The sequence below is a fragment of the Pocillopora verrucosa genome, chromosome 5 (genome assembly GCF_036669915.1).
Source record: "Pocillopora verrucosa isolate sample1 chromosome 5, ASM3666991v2, whole genome shotgun sequence".
Taxonomy (NCBI): domain Eukaryota; kingdom Metazoa; phylum Cnidaria; class Anthozoa; order Scleractinia; family Pocilloporidae; genus Pocillopora; species Pocillopora verrucosa.
Genome location: NC_089316.1, coordinates 10,322,179 through 10,336,066, shown reverse-complemented (window position 1 = coordinate 10,336,066; position 13,888 = coordinate 10,322,179). Strand labels below are relative to the sequence as shown.

Here is a 13,888-nt window from a genome sequence, read left to right as displayed (position 1 = left end):
AAACCACGATGCCTTTCACCCCAAGATCAAAACAAATTTTTTTTGTTCTAAATAGTGTTTTCAATATTTTTAGTTGCATCTTGGGTGAGTGTTTCTCGCGCAACCCATATAGAGAGGGAATTCTGTTAAAATCAGATAACAAAGATATTGCTTAGGTTCGTTTCATCGTCTGTCTTCAATATGGGGATGATTTTTGACATTTTTGACCCGGCTGGGTTAGGGTTAAGTTTCTAGTTAGATCTGAAGAAATTACAAGATTGAATCTCATGGTTGCATGACATATAGCTAAGAAAAAAGTCACGCTAATTGTCTCTGTCACGCAGCGAAAATATCTCATAGCCCGCGGTCATGTCAGTGGTTGTGATCAAGTCAATACTCGCTGTGTGTCACACATTACAAAATAAGTGTCCCAGACAGGTTTTGTCAACTGCCAGACCTTACGTAGTGTTCTTTGCCCCGACGAAGAAATGATTCCTCAGAACCTTGAACCTTGTATGACCACTTTTGATCCGGCTAAACTTTTTAAATAAACGGGATTTTTTTAAGGTAAGTGTCAGTAAGCGTTTGTTGCGGAAGATCGACAACGTGTGTCTTCTTTTGTTTGTGTTGGAAAAATTGAATATTCAAGTTTTAAGGCTCTTTCGGCCCGTGGATTTAAGAAGTCGGTGTAACTTATAATCCAGTTTCGTATAATCCACTTTGTAGAATTACTGTGTTCGGTTAAGGACGATAAAATTGTGGGTTAGATTCGACTGTCTTCACAGATAAGAAAATGATGTCAGTACATATATATTGCTGGTGTCTTCGATGAGATAGACGGCATTCATTTCATTTTCTGGGACGCAGTTTCCTTCTAGAAAATAAAACTCTTGTGTTTTGATTCTCAAAGAACGTTTTTATATTTCATTTTCAAAAGGTCTCGATTTGCTCTTGCTTAAAGGAAAATAAAACCATTTGCATTCAGCTTGTGACAGCTGTCTGTTTGTTTGGCGTTCAAGTGTCCCACGACCGACAGCTGTGGAAATTCATTTCACATCAAACTTAGATTTCATTTTCTATTTTAAAAACTCAGATCTTGTCCTGGTGTGAAACACTCAAATAAAAAACATTCAGGAAAAAATCCTAAAGTTTAAGAGTGAAGTATCAAAGTGCTTAATACCCTCTTGGACTATATTTATGTGAAATCCTGGTGTAGCTATGGTTTACAGACACATATTTTAATATAATATTGACATACTGTTTTTACTGTTTGTGATTGGCTATCTTATCAGACAAGTTTTCAATAGGAACATATGGAATGATAGACATAGGTGTTATAATTAACAGTGTCTGGACTGTTGATAATAAATATTCAAAAGAAACTTTAAAGTGTATATGAGGGAAAGATAATAAAAATGTTGATTTTTTTAAATGATTTTATGATTCTATGTGTTTTGTGTGATCATGTGGATTTCAGCAAAAACTGAAATCTCTCTGCAGAACAATTAGAATATTATTTTACACACTTGATTACAAAAAAGTTGAGCCCCAAAAAAGTATGATCCATGAATGATGAGGCTGAAATGCTTGAAGGGAAGTGGTTGTGTAGATATATAATTAGTGATTCACTTTTGTCACTATTTACGAAAAACCTTTGTTATGGTAATTATTTCCTTCCAAGAAAGTGCGGATAGCTTTGCTCACCACCTGCTAATGGTGGCTGTTGTGTGTATGTGTACCCAGGGAGCCACAGGGTCTCATCTTTTATTATTGTAAACTCTTTTCTAAGTGTCAAGCTTTTTGCAATCGACTGTATGCTGGTGCAAGTGTGCCTGAAGTAATTAGATTAAGTTGTCAAAGGTCTTAATTCAACATTGGGTTTTTTTCTTTTTTCTTTTTTTTGAGGAAGAATGCTGGTAACTTTTTTTCAGGATTAGGATGAGAATTGTTTCCTTTTTAACTAAGATGTCAATCCAAAAAGATTCATAAGTTTATAGTAATATTATATAATACTTGTGTCACAAAATGATGTAACTACAGTCAAACCTTGATTATCCAAACCTCTTTGAGAATGGCCCTTAATTTTTGCATCATGATGATATTGCTTAATTGATCTGTATTCAGTTTTTTGGTTCATCACTATTTATACTTTAAATTATCTGTACTCTTGATTATATGGACTCTTCAGCCCAGTCCCACAAGTCTCTATTGCATGTTAATCTTACTGTGCAGTGTATATTTTGAAATATATAATTATATATTATATATACATATATATATATATATATAAATGAATGTGGGGGTAGAGTCTACCTTGGTATAAAGTGCTCAATGCTGTGGTAGCAGAGCTAAGTATACATAAGTTAAAGAATTAAAGAGGACGCATTGATTCTCTGTGACTCTGAGTTTCGTGCCTAAGGGCTTGTCAGACAGAACTTTTCTTTTCTTTTTCAGAAAAGTTCTGTCTGACAAGCGCTTAGGCGTGAAACTCAGAGTCACAGAGAATCGATGCGTCCTCTTTAATTCTTTAACTTATGTATATATATAATTTATATATATATATATATATATATATATATATATAATTTATATATAAGTGAAAGAATCAAAGAGGACACATACATATAGAAAGTTCTGTCTGACAAGCGCTTAGGTGCGAAACTCAGGGTAACAGAGAATCAATGTGTCCTCTTTGATTCTTTCACTTATATATACTCAGCTCTGCTATCACAGCATTGAGAACTTTATGCCAAGGTAGACTCTACCCCCACATTTATATAATTTTATATATATTTTTTTGATATTGAAATCTTAGGGTACTAATCAAAACTAGAGAGATCAATGAGAAACAAGTCTTTCTTACAAAATAACATTGGTTGCTGTAAAGGTACAATTAGAGGGCATTTTAAGCAAGGTCATCAGTCTGTGGTGTTTTTTACAGATAGAGTGCATAGGTGAGAGTAAGTAAGTGAGTGTTGACTTCCAAATATTTTATTATCATGTAAGTGTACATGTGCACTTAAAACGCCACAAAAGACAGAGGCTTGTTTTGGGACCAGACAGTCTATTTAAATGTATATATCCTAGGTAAATAACACACTAGACTATTACATAAAAGATATTTGACAAATACAGTAAACCAACAATCCAGTAATCCAGAATAATTAACAAACACAAGTGAGATTAATTAAGATACAATGATTCTTATGTAATACTTTTGATTGTCTGGATGGGAGGGAGACTAGAACTCTCTTAAAGCTAGAAATAAACTTGTTATTTACTTGCTTGCCAGATTACTAAAAAGATGTGCACAGATACCTAAGCAGTAATATACTAAAGTACTATATACTAATTTGCACCCTGCTTGTACCCAGTCCAGGCCTCTCAGTTATCAATGTCTAGATTCCAATTCATAGAGATTAATATTCACTTTAGCAACATCTTTTTTTTTCTTTCAGTTTTTTTTCATAATTTACGGCGATAATTTATGATACAGGACTTGATATGGATGAAGATAGCATAGTCAGTGATGCTGATTATCAAACTTTGAATCTTTCTTCAGAAGGTCTGCATTATTTATTAATAATTTAGTTATCTGTAAATTCTCTTTCCTTATTTCTTTTTTGTTGTTGTATTTTTTAAATTTTTATTGGAAAATTTTAAGTGGGAGTTTTTTCTTGTCAAAGAACTGAGCTGGTTCATCAAAAACCTTTTGTTTATTGTACTGCTATTCGCTCAATGTTTTACACCCAAACATTAGTATGAATACTCTCCATACTGTCGTTCTCTTTACATTTCTTTAGGTGCTGACAAAGAGAATTTGTTTTACAAACAAGAGTTTCTCGTGACCTTAATGTGTGATTTAGGGTCAATATTGTAGGAAGAAATGAGATGCTTGTGGCATTTAAAGTATAGAGTGACAGAGAAATGGGTTTCACACTGAAATGAATCTTTCCTTAGATGTAGCTGTTGTTGTTCCTGGAGGGGACTTTCACAAGGTTTATCTCAAGCCAACACAAACAGCAGCAATCAAAAAGAAATGTAAGTTACTCCTGTTTTGTTAACCTTTACATCCTAACATCAGTATGCATATTCTCCATACTGTTCTCTATACATTTCCTTGGGTGCTGACAAGGAGAATTTGTTTTATAAACAAGGGTTTCATAAGTTGGTGATCATTTCTTTATTCTTGTGACTTTAATGTGTAATTCAGGGGTGATATTGTAAGGAGAAATAAGATGATTGGTAATTGTTGGAATACATGTATGTACTTTCTTACTGCAAATGTCATGAAATGTCATGAAGCCAACAACATTTAGTTTAATGGGTTGGACTCAGAATCAAATACTCCTTTGTTTGAGGACTGGTTGACATGACTTGTGCGGGGAATGTCTAAAACATGATTCAGTAAAAATTTTTCCCATTGGCAATGAACTTTTTATATGGATTACAAATTACAATTTGACCTAGTGTGCCGGACATTAAACCAGACTATTCACGTGACAGATTTGTTTTGCAGCCATATTCCAGACTAGACATTAGAGGTATCCTATTAGGACCTTTTCCAGGACATTTTGTTTCTTACAGACCCAGTATTGGCCATTATACATTGTGTGCCTCTGGTTTTGTTATGGTTTTCGTGAGAGCAAGGCTTGTATTATTTTCCTGAAGCTTGTGGAACCAAGTTAATGGCCCCTGATGGCCAATGCAGCATGCAGTGCATACTGGTCAAAACTGGATCTTTAAATCAGCCAAAAAATTTGAAAGAAGCTCTTAAGTGAGATTGTTTAGAAGGGTGTCTTAATTAAAAGTTTTAGAAGCTACTAAGATTGTAAACTATTATTATTGGTCAAAGTGACTCCTCAATTAATTTTTTTTAAAATTAATTTTGACTGGTTTTCTTGTTAAATGTTTTATTTGTTAATAAGACCAACCTCTATTAATCCCATTCTATCTATGTACATGCTTTCCTTGGATCTGATCCCAAGTGGAAATTATCCATGCTAGGGTGCTTTAAGGTGCAGTTAATCCTTTTACTCCCAAGATCGGAGTAGTAATTCTCCTAACCGTCTGCCAAATGATTTTCATTTTGTTGGCTGGGAAATTTGGTACTGGATCAATTAGCAATCTCATAGTTGGTATTTTTCTTTATTCTCATCACTTGTCTGCATGATATTGTGTAGATATAGTAAGGAGAAATTCTGTCATGGTCACTCTCAGGAGTTAGAGGGTTGAGGGAGGCTGAAACTGTGCATGCGATTTTGTTTTTTTTTTTTTCTGAGTGTAATTTTTTTCTATCTTTCATCTGATGTTCATAGATTCAAAAGGACCTAGAAGACCCCAACCAAAGAAAGAGCTGTACTTAAAACTGGATGAAATCTTGTTTGATGCTCTTCGTCAAGAGTTTGAAGTGTGTCCAGGTTACACTATTGATCGACTCTATATGGTGAAGTTCTTGACAAGCGTTGTCCAACGACATTTAAGTGACTTTCCAGATCTTGACAACCTTTTGAACCTTCGAGACACTGTGTTGACTGGTCGCATCAAAAAGGTTTTTCCAGAGGTAGAGTATAAGAGAAGACAGGTCAAAGAGGATCAGTATAGAAAGGCGTATCCTTTTGGGAAATTGAAAAGAAGTTTTTAGAAATACAGTGTATGATTAAATTCAATTTTCGATTAAGTGTAAAAAATAATCTGGGGTTGTTTTGGTTTCGTTTTACTTTGCACTGGAATTGGTTTGAATTAAGTGTATGCCACCTTGTTGATCAATCAGATTCAAAGCTGAAACCAACTGCTATTGTCTTTGCTTTCTTGTGTTATTTCTGTTATTCTGATTGCCTGTTTTGAGTACTTTGCTTTTGATTTTTCAACACTCAAGCAAAGTTAACTACTGTACTGGTTTCATTATTAGGAGTGAGAGGCAGGAAGGAGGTGAGTTAGGGCAGGGGGCAGGGGGCAGGGGGCAGGGGGCAGGGGGCAGGGGGGGTAAAAACTATGGGGTTGAATGTTTGGGTGGGAGGATTGATGAGGAATACTCCATAGGAGAACCTAGGGTGCATCTGAGGAAGGGTGGTCACTACAGAGGCTGGTAACTTTAGGATTTTTTTTTTAGTATTGATGTTAGTTTTGGAGGATCAATACTTCTAGATGGTCATTAAGTTTCACTTAGCAGTAGCAATTGGTTTTTTTTAAAAAATTTGATTCAGTGTTTGACTCCTTGACTAAAATCTTTAGGTGGTTGTATGTAAATATCAGAAGGAAACCTTCCAGAACCACTCATCACAATGAAGGTAAGACTTTTGTTTATTAGCAGTGATAAATGTTTTCTCTTTTTTCTAGAACATTTTTTTCCAAATCTGGTGTCTCGCTGTTGAAATGTAAGCATTTTTCTGTAATAGCACAGATGTTTAGATTGGCGAGTTATTAGCGGATCAAAGTTACCATCCTCTGGGTTGTCGTATGTTTCCACTCTTTTCACTAATTGTTTGAACTGGTCGAGCTAGAGTTACTACAGTAGTTTCAACTCAGGTCATGAAAAATATAATACAGGCAGTTCAACCCCTCACACATCACACTAACATCAGCATTCATATTCCGCTCCATAATGTTCCCCAGACATATCCTATGGTGCTGACTGGGAGACTTTGTTTTTAAAACAATCGAGATTTTCTTTTGTGTTTGGTCCTTTGTTCTCATGATGTTAACGTTTGACTGAATGGGGAATAACCCTTGAACCCTAACAGTTACTTGTATCTAATTTCTCCTCACAGTATCTGTGGTGAATCAAAATGTAAAAGTCTTGAGAATAAAGGATATGATCACCAATTTTAGAAGCTCCTGATTGTCAAACAAGTTCTCCTTCTCAGTACCATCTGAAGTGTAGAGAGACCAGTATGGAGAATATGAAAATTGATATAAGGATATAATAGATTTCAGGTGAAACAATTTGTGGCTGAAAAATGGATAGAAAATTAAAGGTTTTAGGGCAGATTGATCTTATCTCGTATTTATTTTACATCGTATCTGACCATATCCTACTCCCAGTTCTTAGAGATTTCAGAGAACAGAGAACTGACAGTTAATATTTTCAAACCACAGTTAAAATTGAAAGTGTAAGCACCACTAGCACATGGACACCACCTGTTGCGTCTGGAAATGTATCACGGAAGCGAGCGTCGCCTGCACCACACTCCTCATCATCAGCAGGTGCCGGCCATCACCAAAGTTCACCCGCTTACACAAGTGCCACATTGGAGCGCTGTAGCCCCAATACGATGGTTGTAGACAGCAGCGGTGTAGGACTATACGGTGGCGAGTCTCCTGGGTGTGATAGTGGTTCTGATGGTATGGCATTAGATGTGAGCACTCATTTCAACGTCGAATGTGAAGGGAGTGAGAGATCAGCTTTAGTTATGGACAGCTCCAATTTGCAGGAATGGTAAGAGGAGAAATAATCTCCATACTGTTCTCTAAGAATTTTCCTTGCTAACAAGGCTTCTTTAGTTGGTGATCATTTCCTTTATTCTTACGACCGTAATGTGTGATTCAGGAATAATATTGTGAAAAGAAATTAAGTGCTGGCGGTCAAAAAGTTAAATGTGCATTTTGTATCACTAGAAATGAAGCCTTGAAACTTTCCTAATGCTTCGGACTGATAGCCATAAATCGCGCCTGAGTCGATGGAGGGATTGAGGCGTGCGAAAGCTGGATCACATTTCGCAAACGAAACGGTCTCAAACATTGTCTCGTTACTACAACAATTACCAGTAGTTGCTGAAGGTACTAATTCACTATTATGGTCGGAATGAAGGTCAAATAACAACGTTTGTTGTACTGAACAGGACTATCCCTTTAGAAAGAGGAGAAGATAACGAGGGGGCGTACTGTGCTGATTTCGAATTTCCCTCTCTCCCCTCCCTTGCTCTCTTTCGCACTCTTTGACACCTACATATACGGTTTACTTTCAACACAAACAAGACTAAGTTAATGTTTTAATACTGCAATGTTTAGGGTGGTTTCAAGCTACGTGCAGGACAGTTCATGGTATGTTCCCGTTCAAGATGTGGTAAAAGCATTCAAACAAGATTTTAATGTGGACATTACGTACAAAGAATGCCACCAGCTAGTCCTGTCCGCTTACGCCAGTCCTAGAAACCGACTGATCCCCAAGAAGAACGTACGAGTGTCTTCCATTGGGCAGCAGTATGTGTACAGGGGAATAAGACCTATCAATAAAGGTTCTGGGTCTTCTGAGAAATCTCAGGTAACCTCGATGTGTTTAAAGTGGCTTTCAAGAGCTTTCTTCAAACTCGTTCTCAGGGTCCTCCCTCTTTCTCCCTCGAGAAGGGACCCTGGCTGCGGCTCAGTCGCGTGCCTATGCAGACCAAAGAATACCGTAAGGAGCAAGAGATTTTAAACTGTTTTTAACCTTTTATTAGGGGAGTAGGGGTTGGGTCTTCGACGCAATTTTTTCCAACTCCCTAAGCTTAAGCTGGGGTCCAAAAAGTTTCCCCCTACCCATCCTGTTAGTATTGCCAAAAACTTGACGCGCAAGACCGTCCCTCGGTTTGGTTTTTGTGTCTCCCAATTTCTAAGAGACACATGACCAGCTTCGAGGGTGGAAGAGAAAAGACCCTGGGAACGAGGTTCGGTCTTTCTTGACGCAGCTACCTCGCGATATTTTCATTAAATTTTTTTTTTCTTTTGCAATATATAAAACATTTTTGACTAGGAAGAGACAGGAAAATATTAACTTTGTTAGTTAGATAGAAAAAGACGAAAGTGATGCGATCGCCCCCAAGATATCATTAGTCATTACTGTCTACTATAAAGTCGTTGATGATGTTAGTTCGGAGACGTTGATGATGTTAGTTTGGAGACGTTGGTATTGGATCGACTAATTATCTCTTAATTGGCATTTTTCTTTTTTCTAGTCACTTGTCTACTTGATATTGCATTGATGTTTTAAGGAGAAATTCTGTCCTGTTTAAGTAATATCGTTCAAGTTATTTTTTTCCCGGAATTCGTTGCAACTGGGAAAGTTTATTGACTGGGTCATTTAGTATTATCAACTGAGTTGATAACGTAAATTGGCCACCGTAAAGAGTTTTAAAGCTGACGTTTCGAGCGTTAGCCCTTCGTGTGAGCTTAGCCCCTTCCTTCACTGATTCGCTCTGACGAAGGGCAAACGCTCGAAAAGTCAGCTTTAAAACTCGTTACGGTGGCCAATTTACATTATCAAATCAGTTGATAATGCTTAATTACCCTGTTATACTTTCCCACCGACGCAGCACAACAGTTTCTTTAGAAACTTACCACCTTTATTAAAGTTTATTGACTGTTTGTGTGTCCTTTGTTTGTCTCCTTGATTTGAAATTTTTGAAACTACAATGCAGCTTGACTCTTGAACCTCTATGCCTGAAACTCGTAACATTGCAAAGTGTTCTCGTTAAAGTCTCGCAAACTAATTCCCGAAGTTTCTTGTAGGCTAGAAACGAATTAGAGTTAGCTCGAACCTTTCAAGGGGAGGATTCCTGCGAAGAGCCCGAGGAAGACTGGAAGCAAAGGATGAAGGAATTGACTGATGAGCGCGACCAAGCATTAAAGGAACGGAATCAGGCTCTCGCGGCCCTAATGGAACTAGAAAAAGAACATGCAGAGGCATTGGGGACAATAGAGAGAATTAGGAAAGAAAAAACGAGAAGTAGCGTGGCCGAAAACTCTTTAAGGACGAAGAGGGAAACGGTAGTCAATAGCGTAGAACTCAGCGCGAATCACTGCAAAGAATCGTTGCTTGAAAAGTTGTGGGAAAGATTAGGAGGAGCAAAAAGCGATTTTGTGACAGAAAAGAAAATGGAATGTGATCGAGATAATTCTGATTATTCACTTTTGAAGGAGATTGTCACGCAAGCGAATGAAGAGCGTGACAATATACTGAAAAGGTTAACGGTGGTTAAAACTGAAAGGAACTCGTATTTGGAGCGCATTCACTTGTTGGAGAAAGAAAACCAACGACTGCGTGACGCTGTAGATTTTCAGCACACCGATGTGTCACAGCACCGGCTGTTAGATGACATTTCACGACATTTGCAAACTAGCTGTCACGGTGAAAATGACCCGAAAGAAGCGTTAAGTTCTGTTCTGGCTCATTTAAAATCAAAGCGGTAAGTGTCTCATAATGGGCCATTTCCGAATTACCTTTGGCCTCTTTTTCAAGGCGAGTCCTTGAGCTCATCCTCTCATATGATTATAGGGTTTCATTCACATACAAATTAAACTCATATTCATGCGAATGGTTGAGCACCAGGCCTCGTTTTGAAGAAGAGGCCACTTTCATCCAAGTGGCATGGAAGCTATCAGATGATTCCGAAAAAAACCGCCAGACGAATAAAGTTCATGAACGAAAAGTTCCAGAAATTGTTCAGACGCTCTTTCATGTGAAGAATCATAATTTATGTTATCATGCTCAGCCTCATCCAATCATTGCTTAATATCTAATCTAGTGTTTATTTGTTCGTGTCAGCTAAAAAAATTTAGGCCTCCATATCTTTTTTCTACTTTCAGAGAGAAGTTCAGACCTACCTTAAATTTGCGACTGAACAACCTTGAAATTTTTCATCACTTGGCCATCAACCGATGTAAATTAAAACTAGTTATGTTTGTCTTAGCAATATCATTGTAGACTATTGCGAACCATCTTAAACTGTGATGGACTTTTGAATGATTGTGATAAACTATCTTTGTCTTCTTTGATCCACTCTAATCATTTTATTATTATTGCTATTATTATTATTTCAGGAAACAAGTGACTCCGTCACGGTTAAACAAGTCTCCAAGACTTGATCATGGCAGTGGTAGAAATAGCAGCGAGGATCCAGCTACTCACCCAGTTACTTACACCTTGTCTTCAGAGATACGAGACAATGGAACAGCTTTTTCAGGGGACTTGGGCGCCTCAAACGATGAATTTCTGAAAGAGAGATCTGAGGGATTAGTAAATGGCAATGTCGACAACAAAGAAAGTAACGCAAGCACTAAACAACCGGATATTGAGCAAGATTTTCTCGTTTTTACATCAGGTAGTGAAATGGTCGAGTTCTCACGACATCCTCTGGAGGACTAAGTTCGATACAGCATGTCTTCAATCACAGAATGAAGTTTTTTGGGTATGAATCTAGCTCGCTAACTTTTACTTGGCGAAGAGAGCATCTATACTTAATTTAAAAGGGTTATCAGAACTCCTTTTTGTGCTGTACGAGTTGTGTTTAAGAACGAAGTTGCATTTATATATCGTACTCAACCGGAATTGTACTCCACCGGAATCGTCCTCAATTATATTTCAGTCGTATCGGAGTCTTCTCAGGTCGTACATTAGTCGTACTGGAATTAGTCCTAGTTGTTTCACGGTCGTGTCAGGGTCGTCTACAGTCGTAGTATAGGAGGTCGGTTGTGACTCGTACCAGGATTGTCTATAATCGTACCTGAGCTATTCCTGGTCTTACATTATTCGTGCTGGAGTCGTCCTTAGTCGTTTCGGGTTCGTCTTCAGTCGTACATGAGTTGGCCTTAAGTCGTATATTAGTCGTGCCTTGGTCTTACACAGTGTTACTTCTGTTGTACTGAATTGGTAGCGGTTTGCTTGGTCGAGCTGTAGGTTTACTTCATTTGTTCACAGTCGCATCGAGTTATTACGTGAAAATTCCTTAACGTCGTGTACTTTCTGGCTGAGGATAAAAGTCATCACCTTAGCAAGAGTTATTCGTTTCATGTAGATTTTCATACGCGCAGTCAATCCACTGCTAAATTCGGGCGGATGATTTTAGTCATATTAACATCAGAGCTTTGATGGACGTTTTAAACGAGGTAAAACTCAGAGTGCAGTTTTACATTAGAGGGTGCTCCGACAGCATACCCAGTACTTCGTTTTGTATGGAATTTTTCCTTTTTTCGTCAACAGAACTAGAGCTTTACAGTTAAACATAAAGAGTTCTTCCCCTTAATTTATTGAGTACGTAATTTATTTTAAACCTCGATAACTTATTATGCTATTATGTTATGTTATTAGTCTTTTTTTTTCTCAGCAGAAGAGCGGGGTACCGGTAATGTTGTTAGACGTAGGATAAGCGGGTAAATCGGCAAAACATTAGATATTTGTTATTGTTGCTTTACCTTGCTTTTGTTGTTGTTGTGGTTAGAGTTGATCAATCTATGTAGCATTTGTGTTATCGATTTATTGACATCACACTTCTTTATTCAAGCAGTAAAGGACTTCCGTGGTCACATAGCCTCATTTAAACACGAAAGTGGTGGTGTTGGTTGAGGGAGAGGGGGAGGGGGAGGTTGGTGAAAATCTGAGACAGTGATACATGCCCTTGAGGGTTTGAGGGTTTGCTTAGGGTTACTTCGTAAAAATTACCTCCGTCTTCCCCCCCCCTCCCCCCCCCCACCTTTCTTAAGGTGTTCAGACAAGGCTGTGAAGATACAGAATAACCTTTGTTTCTTTAGAGTAATACACCTTTTCAATACGCCCTAATCTAAAGCATGATAACGGTGTTCACAAGTACCACTCAAGCAACGTGGGCACACGTGGTTTCTAATTCATTTATTTACGAAGTGATATAAATTCGTTATATAAGATTGTTACTTATTGTAACTGTGTAAATTGTAAATTATTTAACTTGGGTTTTCCTAAGGTCAATTTTTAGTTTTAAAAGAAAATAGGAGAAAGAACACAATTCAATATACTAAAGAAATAATCTTAACTGACTCCTGCGTATTGTCATAGCAGTAAAAATTCTCCTCAGGTTTCGCAAAGCGTTTTTAATTGACTGTCTTAATGATAGCGTCTCGGGTTTTGCTTCACAGCGGCCTTTGACTGGTCTTAAAAACACGTGTCACCCTTTCGACCAATCAGATGCAAATGTAAAGAAAATTGCACCTTGTCACTCGCGTTTTCCCGCGCAGTGGGCAGTTTGCTTGTTTTTACTTTGAGTTCTTATTTTAATCCATGTGATACTTTCTTTGCTCTGATTGGTAGATTTTATTACTTTGCTTTTGTTTTTAAAATATTCAATCTAAATTTGCGTTAAAGGATCATACATACGTGGCTTTTATTGTTAAGAAATAAACGCTGAAGTTTCTTCTTATTTTGTGTCGTTTGTCCGTAAATTGGAACAGGTTCAACGCGCATGGCGTGTTCTGGGATAATGTCAGTCTGTATTTGTTAAGAAGGAGACTCGGAGCGTCAATTGATACCACCCCGGACTCTCGATTATGTAAATTATAATCCCAGTAAGAAACTCTTGGTCCAAACTTAAGCCCGGTCGGTTCGATTCGTTATATAGTGGCTTCTGGCGAAATGTGTTTCTCTCACAGCGTCTCTGTCCAAGCAAGCTTGATATCGGGTACCAGCAAACAGGTATATTCCCCTTCAGTGGAGAAGCCAACCTCGTCCCCAGGGTTTTCTCGGTTTTTAAAAATATCGGTCGATCGAATCTGAACGCTTTCTTCGTACCGCCATCTTCAAAAAAACCTGCCTAAGAAACCTGTTAAGACGAGGTTGGAGGAGAAGCTATGCTCAAAATTACTTCACGCTGCTTAAACTAGGGCTTTTGGAGATTGAACTTCCCTAAATTATATTTCCGTGTTGACTAGAACAGTTACCGACACCGACGTACTTTGGTAACAACCGACTGTAAGGGTGCACGTTCAAACGCTTGATCGGCCCAATCAGTTTTTTCAGGCGAAAAGAGCAAGCAGAGGTTCAGAATTTTTTTCCCCAGCGCCTGCAGCAGAAAATTTCTCTGAGAAAACCATTGAAAAATAGTAAGAAAATGTATTCACATTTGCTGGTTGGTGCACATGCTCCCCCTGACCATCCATCTTAAGGCCTACGACCAAAGCCCCTTTC

General features: G+C 37.9%; 1 protein-coding gene across 1 annotated transcript; it reads left to right on the top strand.

Moving 5' to 3' along the window:
• The first annotated feature begins 408 nt into the window (after positions 1 to 408).
• On the top strand, positions 409 to 12,685 carry LOC131788967 (uncharacterized). The gene is made up of 9 exons (XM_059106051.2): positions 409 to 546; positions 3,438 to 3,544; positions 3,940 to 4,020; positions 5,298 to 5,589; positions 6,214 to 6,269; positions 7,078 to 7,417; positions 7,990 to 8,242; positions 9,466 to 10,142; positions 10,777 to 12,685. Exons 2-9 carry the CDS (start codon positions 3,484 to 3,486, stop codon positions 11,099 to 11,101), a joined length of 2,085 nt encoding a protein of 694 aa, XP_058962034.2. The 5' UTR covers positions 409 to 546; positions 3,438 to 3,483; the 3' UTR covers positions 11,102 to 12,685.
• The last annotated feature ends 1,203 nt before the right edge of the window (positions 12,686 to 13,888 follow it).